Source organism: Coregonus clupeaformis, chromosome 21 (assembly GCF_020615455.1).
Source record: "Coregonus clupeaformis isolate EN_2021a chromosome 21, ASM2061545v1, whole genome shotgun sequence".
Taxonomy (NCBI): domain Eukaryota; kingdom Metazoa; phylum Chordata; class Actinopteri; order Salmoniformes; family Salmonidae; genus Coregonus; species Coregonus clupeaformis.
The window spans coordinates 19,416,567-19,433,585 of NC_059212.1; the positions used below are offsets into that span (position 1 = coordinate 19,416,567).

Genomic DNA, 17,019 nt, shown 5'->3' on the forward strand with positions numbered 1-17,019 from the left:
GACAGAGCTTGAAGAATTTTAAAAAGAATGTGCGAATATTGTACAATCCAGGTGTGCAAAGGTCTTAGAGACTTACCTAGAAAGACTCACAGTTGTAATCGCTGTCAAAGGTGACTAACATTTATTGACTCAGGGTTGAATATTTACGTAATCAAGATATGTTAGTGTTTTATTTTTCATGAATTTCTTACAAATGTTATCAAGCTGTCATCAAGGCAAAGGGTGGCTACTTTGAAGAATCTCAAATATAAAATATATTTTGATTTGTTTAAAAAAAAAATTGGTTACTACATGATTCCATATGTGTTATTTCATAGTTCTGATGTCTTCACTATTATTCTACAAAGTAGAAAATAATAAAAAAGAAAGAAAACCCCTGGAATGAGTAGGTGTGTCCAAACTTTTGACTGGTATATATATGTTGCCCTAAAAGTTTAGCAAAATTGGTAGAATCAAAATGATTCGCAGCTATAATGGCTGCCAAAGGTGCTTCCACCAAGTATTAACTATGGGGTGTGAAAACATACGCAATCAAGATATCTTTGTTTTTAATTTGTTTATTCATTTAGAACATTTTCAAGATTTTTCTTTAACTTTGAAAATGTGGATTAGGTTGTGTAGATCGGTAGGAAGAAATTCTAATTGAATCTATTTTTAGATTAAATGTTTTCAAGGGGTGTGTAGACTTTCACTAGGCACTGTACATATAGCACCATTTTAAACTGAGACTCAGCGTTGCAACGAGCAGCACTGCAGATATTCAGATGAGCGCAATGCAAGACTTAACTCCCACAGTATCTGTGCATTTGCATGGGTGCACTTCACTCTGCTACAACGTGATAGTTACGGGACCAAAACAGCGGAGAGGTTTAGCCTCACGCTTCAACGCTCTTAAATGTTGCGGAATTTACCCGATATTGCTGTTTACTTCCTGAATTGCTGACTCCTGACTACCTTTAATGTTATGAAACCATTTTAATGTGTGCCGTACCTTTAAGGCGAGGACAATCTGGTTTTTGATGTTCTTAATGATGTAGCTCTCTACTCCTGCGTTGTGACTTGATTTCAGAATGCACCTGAAATAATATGAGAAGTTATCAGAACAACACAATGAGCATCTTACAGGAAGGTGTCGGAACAAGAGAGCGGACATATTGTTCTACAGGGGTGAACTTACAGGAAGAATTTGTATTTAGCTTCCGTGTCAAATGTATCAATGCTCAACTGCAGCACTTTTAGTCCTTTAGTTCTCTGTGAACATCAAATAACATTTCAGACTGCCAATAACAGTAATAAACATGTTAGAAACACAACCTCCAAATGTTAGAAACACAACCTCCAGAGGACAAAGTAGTCATTTGTACACTGAGTACTTACCAAATGCTGAATTGGACACAACGTCATGACTTTCACCAAGTTCTAAAATGTAAAGGAAGGAAAAAAACGAATCGTAATTCACATGGAGCAATTAATCTCTACTGATATTATTTAGTCTGAATGATTGAACACAAATGTTTATGCCATTGCATCAATGTAGGAAGCTTTGTTTTACCTGAGGGACACTAAAGAAGGATTTGAACTCCAGTAGCTGGACTGGGTGACTGTTGTCCTCAACCCTCACCAGGCTCTTCTCTCATACAGATCCTTAAGATAGGAGAAACAAGCAATTAAGAGTCATAGAAGCTCAATGTGAAAGTGCTACTTGTAAATAATTGCTTCCAAATCTTAAAACAGAAGATCCTTACCAGTCCCTTCTGCAGCCTGGATTCTTCCCTTCTGGGGAAAAAGAGCACCAAATATATTGTTGGAATTTCCAAGACTTCATGAAACTCTATAAAATGCAATAGTTTATGTAATTTAGATAAATTGGATAAGAAAGTGAAATGTTACCAACTAGAGCGGAAAAGGGATAAGTAAATGAATATGTAGAGTACCTGCTCAAGAAGAGGTTGATGTATTCCATATTACACTGAAGAACAAACACTGAGCTGAAAAACAAAAAGAGTGTTAGGTTAATCAACACTATTTTAGCAATTAGAGTATGAGCCAACCAACCCCCATACTACAGAAGCATACAATACAAGTTTGAATAAGAAACTTCTGAGGCAGGTCCAACAGTACTTTCAGAGCAGTGTAAACGGAAAACACACTGTTTATTCTCTACCTGAAGATGGTGGGGAAGGTATCCATGGCAATGTGCTGGACGAACAACAGGTAGGCCAGACTGGCCAGAGACTCTTTGGAGTAGCGCACTTCTTCCTCCAGGAACCCATGCACCTCTCTCCTCCACAGCAGGCCGTGGCACAGCAGGTCAGGGGGGGACTCCCCGATGCCCGACAGGATGCCCTGCAGAACACACACACACACACCAATTACAGGAGGAGTAGGGTTAGCCCTATATTAGTTATGCCTACGCCTATACAGGATAAAGTTACCTCTACTTGTATGAGAACTTGTGTGAAAGTCGAATATATTCAGTCGAATATAATCGTCAAGAATAGTATGAAAGAGCTAGCCTGTTTCCAGATCTGTTTGTGCTGTATAGCCACAATTAACAGGCCCCTACGGTCCTTGTCAATGTCCATGGGATTTGGATATACCATATATCATATACGGCACAAACAGATCTGGAACCAGGCTATGAGAGGAGCAATGGTCACAATCTGAGCAGGCTTCTTAACAGAATCTCTGTGGCAAAGTTCCTGAGGGGAGATTCTGCTATGGTTTCAGGATCCTTCAGCTGCACCTCCAGAAGAGGCTCACAAAGACTCTTCATACTGTTAGGGAGACACAACATACAAACACACTATAGTCAGAGACTCTATTCATGCAACTATAGGCACATAATATACTGTACACTCCACATAGAAGCACAGACCGAACTATACTGTACTTTAATGCTAATCTGCTAAGGTAGGATGGTCTATTGTATCTGTCCCTATGTTTAAAACATAATATTAACAAAGCTTTCCCCAATCACTTAACCCAATAGCTCCCCGAAAAAACATGGCCACCTACTTGAGCAGCTCTGTCCTCAGCTCATCCTCTTTGGCCGTGTGCGTCCCGCTGGTAATATCGGCCTGCTGGCTCTGCTTGGCCTCCTCCACAAAGTGTCTGACAAAGACCAGGAGGGCCGAGCAGCAGCGGCACAGGCTGAACACGTCGTCCTCCTCCTGCTCCTTGGTCTGGGGCACGGGCAGCCTGGCCACCTGGCCCAGCAGGGTGGAGAGAGCCATGCCCACCGAGGAGGCCTTCCGGCTACCCAGCCGCAACAACACTGAGGGGGAGGTTGGAGAGGTGGGGACAGTAAGAGAGAGGGTCAGGGTGGGGAAAGAGTGGGAGAGATTGATGGAGTAGACAGGGAAGTGTGAATAGGGGCGAAGGGTAGGACGGTGGGTGAGAGAGTGAAGGAAGTGAGGAGGGTGTTTTAAGCCTAGTAGGAAAGATGTAGGAAATGTGTTGATTGAAATAGTGGTAGGAGAGGGTAGGAAATAAGGTATGGGAAAGTGAGGGTACAGAAAATCCTTAGTCATCAAGAATATGAAACATTGAGGGTGTTCCATTCAGACAATCCATCCTGTTCCTCACCTTTCTGTAGTGGCTGCAGCAGGAGGATGATCGTCTCTGCGATGGAGTCAGGGTGGGCCTCCTCCACCTGCTCCAGCAAGCCAACCAGCAGCTCATTGGGACTGCAAACCTGACCAATCACAGACAATAATAAAGCAGTCATTCAATCTTAAGCCTGGTCCCATTATTATCTTGCCAACTCCTATGGAGGCAATACATCACAAATACAGTCGATCTGGGGCCAGGCTAGCAAACATTTACATTTTATACCCCAAAAAACAATATTAAACCTGTGTTTTGAGTAATAACTGATAATGGTTATAACATGAAAACAGACCTCCAGTAGATGTGTGAGGATGGCGAGACAGTGATTAAGATTCTTGTCCTCTTTCTTCAACAGAATCTGAAACAGAGGACCCAGCAGGTTCCAGCCCATACATCTCACTATGTTCTAGAGAAAGAGAGGGAGAAGTAATATTACTTGACTATACTCTGTAAAAACTAACACCATAATTATGGCCCAGACTTTTCCCTGATCAAATCATGTGGTCAGGAAAACCTCAGGGCCCAAACTATCACTATTAAGTGCATATACTGTATAGGCTAGTTTAAGAGAGAGAACCTTTCAGCTGTTCCACAAACTAGAGAAGCAGCACACTACATCCAAATGAATACAGCTGATTGATCTTGTGTACACATGGTATGGATGTCTGGTTCAATCTTCAGCGCACCTTATTTTTCTCATCTATGACGATACTCAGAACCTGAACACTATCTCCCTCCTCTATACAGGTACGTCCAGCCATCTGGAAAACGTCGTAATCCTCAGTCGTACAGTTGTCATCCTGGATGGCTTGCTATGACAGATGAATAGGTCCAGGTCTGTGCCCAAACAGTTTGAGCTTCTACTTCTAAAAATCCACCTTTCCAGAAATAAGTCTCTCACTGTTGCCGCTTGCTACAGACCCCCCTCAGCCCCGGGCTGTGCCCTGGACACCATATGTGAACTGATTGCCCCCCATCTATCCTCAGAGTTCGTACTGCTTGGTGACCTAAACTGGGATATGCTTAACATCCCGGCCAACCTACAATCTAAACTAGATACCCTCAATCTCACACAAATTATCAACGAACCTACCAGGTACAACCCAAAATCTGGAAACATGGGCACCCTCATAGATATCATCCTGACAAATTTACCCTCTAAATACACCTCCGCTGTCTTCAACCATGATCTCAGCGATCACTGCCTTATTGCCTGCGTCCGTAATGGGTCCGCGGTCAAACGACCACCCCTCATCACTATCAAACGCTCCCTAAAACACTTTAGCGAGCAGGCCTTTCTAATTGACCTGGCCCGGGTATCCTGGATGGATATTGACCTCATTCCGTCAGTAGAGGATGCCTGGTTGTTCTTTAAAAGTGCTTTCCTCTCAATCTTAAATAAGCATGCCCCATTCAAAAAATTCAGAACTAAGAACAGATATAGCCCCTTGTTCTCCTCAGACTTGACTGCCCTTGACCAGCACAAAAACATCCTGTGGCGTACTGCATTAGCATCGAACAGCCCCCGCGATATGCAACTTTTCAGGGAAGTCAGGAACCAATATACACAATCAGTTAGGAAACCAAAGGCTAGCTTTTTCAAACAGAAATTTGCATCCTGTAGCACTAACTCCAAAACGTTTTGGGACACTGTAAAGTCCATGGAGAATAAGAGCACCTCCTCCCAACTGCCCACTGCACTGAGGCTAGGAAACACTGTCACCACCGATAAATCTACAATAATCGAGAATTTCAATAAGCATTTTGCTACGGCTGGCCATGCTTTCCACCTGGCTACCACTACCCCAGCCACCAGCTCTGTACCCTCCGCTGCAACTTGCCCATGCCCCCCCCCCCCCGCTTCTCCTTTACACAAATTCAGACAGCTGATGTTCTGAAAGAGCTGAAAAATCTGGACCCCTACAAATCAGCTGGGCTAGACAATCTGGACCCTTTCTTTCTAAAATTAGCCCCCGAAATTGTCACAACCCCTATTACTAGCCTGTTCAACCTCTCTTTCGTAACGTCTGAGATCCCCAGAGATTGGAAAGCTGCTGCGGTCATCCCCCTCTTCAAAGGGGGTGACACTCTAGATCCAAACTGTTACAGACCTATATCCATCCTGCCCTGCCTTTCGAAAGTTTTTGAAAGCCAAGTTAACAAACAGATCACGACCATTTCATCCCACCGTACCTTCTCCGCTATGCAGTCCGGTTTCCGAGCTGGTCATGGGTGCACCTCAGCCACGCTCAAGGTCCTAAACGATATTATTATAAGATGTCTTCATGGGAAAGAGAGAGAGAATGGGAAAGAGAGAGAGAAAAAAATAGGAAAAGAGGGATGGAAAGACAGGTTGGGTTGGTCTGTCCTTTACTAACCTCGTCCCCAAGCTATTGCGCACAGAACATAGACTATACCGAGCATCCGTGCTTGGGGAGGAAGTCTGGTGCGCGAGATAAGCCATTTTACACATCACTCGAGTGGAACTCAGTTGCCTAATGGGGGACCCATGAGTCAAGACTTACACATCTATGGACAACATCCCTAAATTGTTCTAGAGCCATCCTGTCTCGGCCGTACTCCTACTGAGGGTATCCCTTCACTAAACAGTCCTGTGAAGGGACTGGTATAATACGTGTTATTGAACAACATGTTTTGAATGCAGGTAACACCGTTTTTGTATCATGTATAAAACTCTGGCACACAAAACAGTGAATCGAGGCAAAGTCATCAGCTGATGTGCTGTGTGTGTGTGTGTGTGTGTGTGTGAGAGAGAGAGTGCGTGAGTGGCTTGGTGGCACATATAATGGATGTAATGTCCGGATTGTATCTTAGTATATTAGTGAATTGACCTCAAATGTACTTTGTTTGTTTGTTTATACTAGTGGCGTAACTAGCTAACGTTAGCCTGGCCTAAAAAGCACAGGATTAGGAAATTAACAAGGAAGAAATGGTCAAGTCACTCAATTATTGTAGTCGTTTCATAAAGCTACATAGGATCTACAGGTTTATTTCCACGGTAAAGAATATAATGGCATAGTTCAACTATTAATTGATTTAATTAATTAGGGGAATTGTTACTTACATGTCAATTTACGAAGATTGAGTTGGTCGCATGCGTTTCGGCAGTGTTTTTGCTTCATTGACCCTGATGCTTGCCGTAGATTTAATACGTCACAAATCAAAATTAGCACAAAACATATGACCAGCATGGAGAATCAGCCACGAAAAAGAGTCGCTCGCTCTTCAAAACCAGGCAAAAAGGGTTTGTTGTTATAAGACATCATCAGACCGGTATTAACATTGTGTTTGGATATTGTTGGGTCCTCAAAAAGGGATGGATACGGAGCTATCTTTCTTGCAATTACCGTTGTGTTTACGTAGCTCTAGCTAGCTAACTAGCAAGCTAACACGTTTCATATGCAACCATATAGCATAGCTGGCTACTTTTATTGTTAATTACAGTATACAGCTAACTTCCTTTATAATTTTCTATCATGAGCACTGACACCTAATTTCACTTATTTGACAGATGGGAAGAGTGTCAAAGCACAGACCGTTGCAGAGGAAGCAAGAAGGTATTTAACGTTAGCCTTGGTACCAGTCTTATGCTACAGTGCCTTTAGAAAGTATTCATACCCCTTGACTTATTCCACATTTTGTTGTGTTAAAGCCTGAATTCAAAATTTATATATTTTTCTCAAGCATCTACACACAATACTGCATATTGACAGTCAAAACATGTTTTTATGGGGTATTCAACAGTCAGACCGGTGCAGACTTTGCCATGCGGAAACATAATCAATAGAGCGTCTCTTTTGGTACTGTCCATAGGTGGCTTGTTTTTGGAGTCAGGTACAGGAATGGTTGTTATGCCATAATATCAGGGTGCGGTTGTACCTGCAAACTGTATTGCTGGGGGATTTGAAGGACCACATTTAGTCAATAGGAAATATCATTGTGCTCCTCTCTTGGGTAAAATGTTTATTTTGGGGTCAATTTCGGCAGAAATGTTGCAGATGGGGAGGTTCAAGGCCCTAGTGAGACACCATGGGAGAATGGAAGGATGTATTGTAAGAGGAAATGGTAGAATGATGATTTACTTGGAAAGATGGATTGATCTGTGGCGGTCTGAAATGTGGAATTGATGAGTGTTGGAATAAATATATACACAAATATACAGTGTAAATATTTGCGGTCCTCCAATCATGGGTGAGGGTTATTGTATGTTTAGCTTTTCGTTATTCATGTTTTGTGGTTTGGCTTCATGCAGTGAGCATGGGATTATTGTATGTTTAGCTTTTCGTTATTCATGTTTTGTGGTTTGGCTTCATGCGGTGAACGGTGTGTGCTGGTCCTGGTAGTTATGGGTGCGCTCGTTTCCATGGGCGTTTTGCGGGGCTTGGTTTTATCACCCTTGGGAAAATCCCTTTGGGCCTTGCCTTGCTGGTGTCTTGGGGTGGTTGGGGGCGAGCGCACCCACTGACCAGGGTACCCACTGACCAGCCATTTACAACATTAACAATGTCTACACTGTATTTCTGATCAATTTGATGTTATTTTAATGGACAAAAAAAAATTTGAACGGTAGTGTGTGTGTGTATGTGTGTATATATATATATATATATATACTACTTTGTGCATGACACAAGTAATTTTTCCATCAATTGTTTACAGACAGATTATTTCACTTAGAATTCACTGTATCACAATTCTAGTGGGTCAGAAGTTTACATACACTAAGTTGACTTTGCCTTTAAACAGCTTGGATAATTCCAGAAAATGATGTCATGGCTTTAGAAGCTTCTGATAGGCTAATTTACATCATTTGAGTCAATTGGAGGTGTACCTGTGGATGTATTTCAAGGCCTACCTTCAAACTCAGTGCCTCTTTGCTTGACATAATGGGAAAATCAAAAGAAATCAGCCAAGACCTCCGAAAACATTTTGTAGACCTCCACAAGTCTGGTTCATCCTTGGGAGCAATTTCCAAACGCCTGAAGGTACCACGTTCATCTGTACAAACAATAGTACGCAAGTATAAACACCATGGGACCACACAGCCATCATACTGCTCAAGAAGGAGACACGTTCTGTCTTACTCCCTTACTCCCGAGTGGCGCAGTGGTCTAAGGCACTGCATCGCAGTGCTAGCTGTGCCACTAGAGATCCTGGTATGAGTCCAGGCTCTGTCGCAGCCGGCCACGACCGGGAGTCCCATGGGCGGCGCACAATTGGTCCAGCATCGTCCAAGGTAGGGGAGGGTTTGGCCGACAGGGATGTGGGTTCGTTTCCCACGGGGGGCCAGTATGAATAAATAAAAAATAAAAACATGTATGCATTCACTAACTGTAAGTCGCTCTGGATAAGAGCGTCTGCTAAATGACTAAAATGTAAATGTCTCCCAGAGATGAACGTACTTTGGTGTGAAAAGTGCAAATCAATCCCAGAACAACAGCAAAGGACCTTGTGAAGATGCTGGAGGAAACAGGTACTAAAGTATCTATATCCACAGTAAAACAAGTGTTATATCGACATAACCTGAAAGGCCGCTCAGCAAGGAAGAAGCCACTGCTCCAAAACCGCCATAAAAAAAGCCAGACTACAGTTTGCAACTGCACATGGGGACAAAGATCGTACTTTGTGAAGAAATGTCCTCTGGTCTGATGAAACAAAAATAGAACTGTCCATAATTACAATCGTTATGTTTGGAGGAAAAAGGGGGTCGCTTGCAAGCCGAAGAACACCATCCCAACCGTGAAGCACGGGGGTGGCAGCATCATTCTGTGGGGGTGCTTTGCTGCAGGAGGGACTGGTGCACTTCACAAAATAGATGGCATCATGAGGAAGGAAAATGATGTGGATATATTGAAGCAACATCTCAAGACATCAGTCAAGAAGTTAAAGCTTGGTCGCAAATGGGTCTTCCAAATGGACAATGACCCCAAGCATACTTCCAAAGTTGTGGCAAAATGGCTTAAGGACAACAAAGTCAAGGTATTGGAGTGGCCATCACAAAGCCCTGACCTCAATCCTATAGAAAATGTATGGGCAGAACTGAAAAAGCGTGTGCGAGCAAGGAGACCTACAAACCTGACTCAGTTACACCAGCTCTGTCAGGAGGAATGGGCCAAAATTCCGCCAACTTATTGTGGGAAGCTTGTGGAAGGCTACCCGAAACGTTTGACCCAAGTTAAACAATTTAAAGGCAATGCTACCAAATACTAATTGAGTGTATGTAAACTTCTGACCCACGTGGAATGCGATGAACGAAATAAAAGCTGAAACAAATCATTCTCTCTACTATTATTCTGACATTTCACATTCTTAAAATAAAGTGGTGATCCTAACTGACCTAAGAAAGGGCATTTTTACTAGGATTAAATGTCAGGAATTGTGAAAAACTGAGTTTAAATGTTTTTGGCTAAGGTGTATGTGAACTTCTGACTTCAACTGTACAACTCACCACTATAACTGTGCCTCTTGCCTCCCAAACTGTAGATAGTTTGTGTGTATGTATTGATATGTGTGCCTTTAAATAAATAAATGTTGACGTAGTTCTGTCCTCGAGCTGTTCTTGTCTATTAATGTTCTGTTTTATGTCATGTTTTGTGTGGACCGCAGGAAGAGTAGCTGCTGCTTTTGCAATAGCTAATGGGGATCCTAATAAAATAGCAAATGTTTTAGAATATTTTTTATTCTGTACAGGCTTCCTTCTTTTCACTCTGTCTTTTAGGTTAGTATTGTGGAGTAACTACAATGTTGTTGATCCATTTTCAGGTTTTATCCTATCACAGCCATTCAACTCTAACTGTTTTAAAGTCACCATTGGCCTCATGGTGAAATACCTGAGTGGGTTCCTTCCTCTCCGGCAACTGAGTTAGGAAGGACGACTGTATCTTTGTAGTGACTGGGTGTATTGATACACCATCCAAAGTGTAATTAATAACTTCACCATGCTCAAAGGGATATTCTTTGTCTGCTTTTTTATTTTTACCTGTCAACCAATAGGTGCCTTTCTTTGCGAGGCTTTGGAAAACCTCCCTGGTCTTTGTGGTTGAATCTGTGTTTGAAATTAACTGCTCGACTGAGGGACCTTACAGATACAGTGAGGGGAAAAAAGTATTTGATCCCCTGCTGATTTTGTACATTTGCCCACTGACAAAGACATGATCAGTCTATAATTTTAATGGTAGGTTTATTTGAACAGTGAGAGACAGAATAACAACAAAAAAATCCAGAAAAACCCATGTCAAAAATGTTATACATTGATTTGCATTTTAATGAGGGAAATAAGTATTTGACCCCTCTGCAAAACATGACTTAGTACTTAGAGGTCAGACGTTTCTTGTAGTTGGCCACCTTGTTTGCACACATCTCAGGAGGGATTTTGTCCCACTCCTCTTTGTAGATCTTCTCCAAGTCATTAAGGTTTCGAGGCTGACGTTTGGCAACTTGAACCTTCAGCTCCCTCCACAGATTTTCTATGGGATTAAGGTCTGGAGACTGGCTAGGCCACTCCAGGACCTTAATGTGCTTCTTCTTGAGCCACTCCTTTGTTGCTTTGGCCGTGTGTTTTGGGTCATTGTCATGCTGGAATACCCATTTACGACCCATTTTCAATGCCCTGGCTGAGGGAAGGAGGTTCTCACCCAAGATTTGACGGTACATGGCCCCGTCCATTGTCCCTTTTGATGCAGTGAAGTTGTCCTGTCCACTTAGCAGAAAAACACCCCCAAAGCATAATGTTTCCACCTCCATGTTTGGCGGTGGGGATGGTGTTCTTGGGGTCATAGGCAGCATTCCTCCTCCTCCAAACACGGCGAGTTGAGTTGATGCCAAAGAGCTCAATTTTGGTCTCATCTGACCACAACACTTTCACCCAGTTCTCCTCTGAATCATTCAGATGTTCATTGGCAAACTTCAGACGGCCCTGTATATGTGCTTTCTTGAGCAGGGGGACCTTACGGGCGCTGCAGGATTTCAGTCCTTCACGGCGTAGTGTGTTACCAATTGTTTTCTTTGTGACTGTGGTCCCAGCTGCCTTGAGATCATTGACAAGATCCTCCCGTGTGGTTCTGGGCTGATTCCTCACCGTTCTCATGATCATTGCAACTCCACGAGGTGAGATCTTGCATGGAGCCCCAGGCTGAGGGAGATTGACAGGTATTTTGTGTTTCTTCCATTTGTGAATAATCGCGCCAACTGTTGTCACCTTCTCACCAAGCTGCTTGGCGATGGTCTTGTAGCCCATTCCAGCCTTGTGTAGGTCTACAATCTTGTCCCTGACATCCTTGGAGAGCTCTTTGGTCTTGACCATGGTGGAGAGTTTGGAATCTGATTGATTGATTGCTTCTGTGGACAGGTGTCTTTTATACAGGTAACAAGCTGAGATTAGGAGCACTCCTTTTAAGAGTGTGCTCCTAATCTCAGCTCGTTACCTGTATAAAAGACACCTGGTAGCCAGAAATCTTTCTGATTGAGAGGGGGTCAAATACTTATTTCACTCATTAAAATGCAAATCAATTTATAACATTTTTGACATGCGTTTTTCTTGATTTTTTTGTTGTTATTCTGTCTCTCACTGTTCAAATAAACCTACCATTAAAATTATAGATTGATCATTTCTTTGTCAGTGGGCAAACGTAAAAATCAGCAGGGGATCAAATACTTTTTTCCTTCACTGTAATTGTATGTGTGGGGTACAGAGATGAGATAGTCATTCAAAAATCACGTTAAACACTATTATTGCACACAGTTAGTCCATGCAACTTATTATGCACATTTTTACTCCTGAACTTATTTAGGCTTGCCATAACAAAGGGGTTGAATAATTATTGACTCAAGACATTTCAGCTTTTCATTTGTAATTGATTTGGAAACATTTCTAAAAACATAATTCCACTTTGACATTATGCGGTATTGTGTGTAGGCCAGTGACACACAATCTCGATTTTATCTATTTTAAATTCAGGCTGTAACACAACAAAATGTGGAAAAAGTCAAGGGGTGTGAATACTTTCTGAAGACACTGTAACAACCACTGCTTGGCATGCCATACATTTGGCATATGACACTGAGTACAAGGAGTGGAATGTTAGCGCAAAACAAGGCTGGGTTTCAGGCTAATATGACATCAGTGATCCCCAAACATATGAAGTTGCTGTTGTCTTCAGATTTTTGGTTGAATCCATTGCCAATGTTGCTGGACTCAAATTTGTGACCAGTGTTTGTCCCTGATATGATCATACCCCCATGCGTCTCTCTGACTGTGGTGCTGACGTGTATAACCATGTCTCCCTTCTCCAGGAGAGAGGCAGTGAGGGAGACCCTGAGAGAAAAGCTGGATCTGGAGAAGAGGGCACTGCAGGTGGTGGAGTCTCTCCTGGAGGACAGCGTAGCAGAGGACTTCCTGGTTGACTGTGTGAGTACCATAGAGATAAATACACTGTCTATCTCTATGGTGAATACTGCAGGGAGAGATTGCTCTTTTTTTTATCCGTGGCTAGGGTGGTGACTGCAATGAATGAAGCATGTAGAGTTGGAGCGTTTCCAGTCTTGTGTATTAGAAGAGGATCTATGACCTCATGAAAAGATTTACAGTCACTGTCAATAGATATCAGTTGATGGAGGAGCACAGCATTGTTATTTCAGGTGTGGGGGTACCTGCCAAGTTAACAAACAGATCACCGACCACTTCGAATCCCACCGTACCTTCTCCGCTATGCAATCTGGTTTCCGAGCTGGTCATGGGTGCACCTCAGCCACGCTCAAGGTCCTAAACGATATAATAACCGCGATTGATAAAAGACAGTACTGTGTAGCCGTCTTCATCAACCTGGCCAAGGCTTTTGACTCTGTCAATCACCGCATTCTTATTGGCAGACTAAATAGCCTTGGTTTCTCAACTGACTGCCTCACTTGGTTCACCAACTACTTTTCAGATAGAGTTCAATGTATCAAATCGGAGGGCCTGTTGTCTGGACCTCTGGCAGTCTCTATGGGGGTGCCACAGGGTTCCATTATCGGGCCGACTATTCTCTGTGTATATCAATGATGTCGCTCTTGCTGCTGGTGACTCTCGGATCCACCTCTACGCAGACGACACCATTTTGTATACATCTGGCCCTTCATTGGACACTGTGTTAACAAACCTCCAAACGAGCTTCAATGCCGTACAACACTCCTTCTGCTCTTAAACGCTAGTAAAACTAAATGCATGCTCTTCAATCGAATGCTGCTTGCACCCGCCCGCCCGACTAGAATCACTTCTCTCTGCGGGTCTGACTTAGAATATGTGGTCAACTACAAATACCTAAGTGTCTGGTTAGACCGTAAACTCTCCTTCCAGACTCACATTAAGCATCTCCAATCCAAAGTTAAATCTAGAATCGGCTTCCTGTTTCGTAACAAAGCCTCCTTCACTCATGCTGCTAAACATGCCCTTGTAAAACTGACTATCCTACCGATCCTTCACTTCGGCGATGTCATTTACAAAATAGCTTCCAACACTCTACTCAGCAAATTGGATGTAGTCTATCACAGTGCCATCTGTTTTGTCACCAAAGCCCCATATACTACCCACCGTTGTGACCTGTACGCTCTCGTTGGCTGGCCCTCACTACATATTCATTGCCAAACCCACTGGCTCCAGGTCATCTATAAATCACTTCTAGGCAAATCCCCGCCTTATCTTAGCTCATTGGTCACCATAGCAACACCCACATTTTACATTTACATTTTAGTCATTTAGCAGACGCTCTTATCTAGAGCGACTTACAGTTAGTGAGTGCATACATGTTTGTTTTTTGTTGTTGTTTTTATACTGGCCCCCCGTGGGAATCAAACCCACAACCCTGGCGTTGCAAGCGCCATGCTCTACCAACTGAGCTACACCCACCCGTAGTCTGCGCTCCAACAGGTATATCTCACTGGTCATCCCCAAAGCCAACACCTCCTTTGGCCGCCATTCCTTCCAGTTCTCTGCTGCAAATGACTGGAACGAACTACAAAAATCTCTGAAGCTAGAGACACTTATCTCCCTCACTAACTTTAAGCATCAGTTGTCAGAGCAGCTTACCGATCACTGCACCTGTACACAGCCCATCTGTAATTAGCCCACCCAACTACCTCATCCCCATATTGTTATTTACGTTGTTATTTATTTTGCTCATTTGCACCCCAGTATCTGTATTTGCACATCATCTTTTGCGCATCTATCACTCCAGTGTTAATACTAAATTGTAATTATTTTGCGCTATGGCCTATTTATTGCCTTACCTCCATAACTTACACACACACTGTATATATATTTTCTATTGTGTTATTGACTGTACGTTTTGTTTATCCCATGTGTAACTCTGTGTTGTTGTTGTTGTTATCGCACTGCTTTGCTTTATCTTGGCCAGGTCGCAGTTATAAATGAGAACTTGTTCTCAACTGGCTTACCTGGTTAAATAAAGGTGAAATAAATGCCCTTGATTTGCAGGCAAGGTTGATCACTTCTGCCAATTACAAAGACACAGTTGAGGAGAGATCCATTGTGAAGCTGTGCGGTTATCCTATCTGTTCAAATAAACTGGGCAAGGTAAGGTTTCATATATTTTCCTTTTTACTTGCCTTCTAGTTCACGATTGGTCAAAACGAACTTATTCAGATATGTTTTTCCTAGGTCTCCAGGCAACAGTTCAAAATTTCCACCAAAACCAATCAAGTGTATGACATCACAGAACGCAAGGTAAGTGCACAGTCAGACACAGAATCCGATACGTTGCTGTGTTATGCCCAGCACCATGAAAGAACGTTACTGACATAAGACTGAAACACTGCCCTTTCCCCTCTCTGACCCAGAGCTTCTGCAGTAACTTCTGCTACAAAGCCTCCAAGTCCTTTGAGCTGCAGATATCTAAGAGCCCTCTATGGTTGAGGCAGCACGAGAGGTAAGCCTGGACCATTTTACTTCAGCAGATAATAGCAGTGCTGAGGTAGGCAGACATTTTTCTTTAGGTCCAAATTTGACCTAAATGTTGACTCCTCTTTTCATTTGCAGCCCCCCAGATGTGAAATTAATGAAGAAAGGAAATGGGTATGTACATATCTTTTTCCACAGTGTCATTCAGTCTGGATGAATTGATAAGATGTGGAGCTGTAAAAATGCAATATTTCGCAGACTGTATACATCAAATTAAAAATACAGAACCATTGATATATCGATTGATTGATTGCTTGACTGACTGTCTTCCCCCTGATTCCATCTGTCTATATAGCGGTAGCACTGGAGAGGAGGTGAGGCTGGTTGAGAGGCGTCTCAGAGAGGAAGATGTGGAGAACCCCCTTCCCCTGGACTCTGAGGCCCCACAGGGCACCAGGCGCTCCCCTACAGCCGGTCACAGCGACGACAGCGACACCGAACAGGACTTTGTCTCCAGCGTGGTCTCCCAGCGACAGGGACCCAGGGTGCACTGGGGTGATCTGCCCAAGTGCACTGCCGAAGGGGAGGGTAGGGAACCTGGAGAGGGGGAGGACAGGGAGAGAAGGTCGGGAGCGAAGGACACAAAGGTGCCCAAGCAAATACAAACAAATAAGGCGGAAGAAAAGGAGGAGGAAAACACAGAAGAATCACAGAAAGCACTAACAAAAACAAGCAATGGCACAGATGGACCCCAACAGCACACAACAGCTACAAACCACCCCAGTGATCAGCAACCTTTCCTGGGAGAGAGAGGCTCGCCAGAGGGCCAGTCTATAGAGGAAGCCGCAGACCTAATGAGCCAAGTCACAATACAGGATAGAGACCCAGCTCCATCTCCTGCACCAACAGCCCACAGTGGACAGAATCAAGAACCAGCTCCAACCCCCACCCCACAGGGGGATCCAACCCCAGAACAGCCCACCCAGCCTGGCATCAACATTATACAGGTGGGCATGAGCAGAAGGGGAGCACAGGGGCTCCAGGGGCTCCTCAAGGGCCACGAAGCTGGGACTAAACCTGTCTCGGTCCGGCTGAACCTTCTAGAAGGCCTAAGGAGGACCTTCAACGAATGGACGACTCAGGAGACTATGAAGTTCCTATATGGCCCAGACCACTTTAGTAAAACACTGATAGAAACAAAGAAGGTGGAGAAGGAAGAGGAGCTGGATGAAGATGACTTGGAGGACATTGTGGAGGGTGGTGGGGAGGGAGGTGAGACTGAGTCCCAAGGGGGTCCAGGAAGGCCCTCAGCCCCGGCCCCAGACTACGACACCCTACGCAGGGAGACAGAGGAGATGGGGCTGAGGGTGAGGGAGTTCTACAAAGGGATGGAGGAAGTCCATAGGGTGTCAGGGAAACAACATGCCAGAGGCGGAGACTCAGAGGTGAGTGGGGGGGTGAGTGTACTGTAGCAACTGCCAGTGTCCAGATGGGGA

The 17,019-nt window shown here is 43.7% G+C and overlaps 1 protein-coding gene, 1 long non-coding RNA gene and 1 pseudogene across 2 annotated transcripts in view; 1 reads left to right on the forward strand and 2 right to left on the reverse strand.

The window, feature by feature from the left end:
- Window positions 1-636: 636 nt before the first annotated feature.
- LOC121534580 lies at window positions 637-1,631 on the reverse strand. Its single transcript, XR_006657213.1, has 3 exons — window positions 1,553-1,631; window positions 1,378-1,419; window positions 637-1,076 (listed from the first exon to the last, which is right to left on the reverse strand). It is a non-coding gene; the product is annotated as an uncharacterized LOC121534580 (long non-coding RNA).
- Window positions 1,632-1,667: 36 nt separating this feature from the next.
- Window positions 1,668-6,748, reverse strand: LOC123481229 (annotated as a pseudogene).
- A 45-nt stretch (window positions 6,749-6,793) lies between these two features.
- rpap2 (RNA polymerase II associated protein 2) overlaps window positions 6,794-17,019 on the forward strand; it is a 20,144-nt gene continuing 9,918 nt past the window's right edge. The window contains exons 1-8 of the mRNA XM_041841704.2: window positions 6,794-6,877; window positions 7,145-7,190; window positions 12,922-13,036; window positions 15,101-15,199; window positions 15,284-15,349; window positions 15,463-15,551; window positions 15,662-15,697; window positions 15,879-16,968. Coding sequence (XP_041697638.2) covers window positions 6,814-6,877; window positions 7,145-7,190; window positions 12,922-13,036; window positions 15,101-15,199; window positions 15,284-15,349; window positions 15,463-15,551; window positions 15,662-15,697; window positions 15,879-16,968 — 1,605 coding nt within the window. The 5' untranslated portion in view covers window positions 6,794-6,813. The remainder of the gene's footprint in view (window positions 6,878-7,144; window positions 7,191-12,921; window positions 13,037-15,100; window positions 15,200-15,283; window positions 15,350-15,462; window positions 15,552-15,661; window positions 15,698-15,878; window positions 16,969-17,019) is intronic.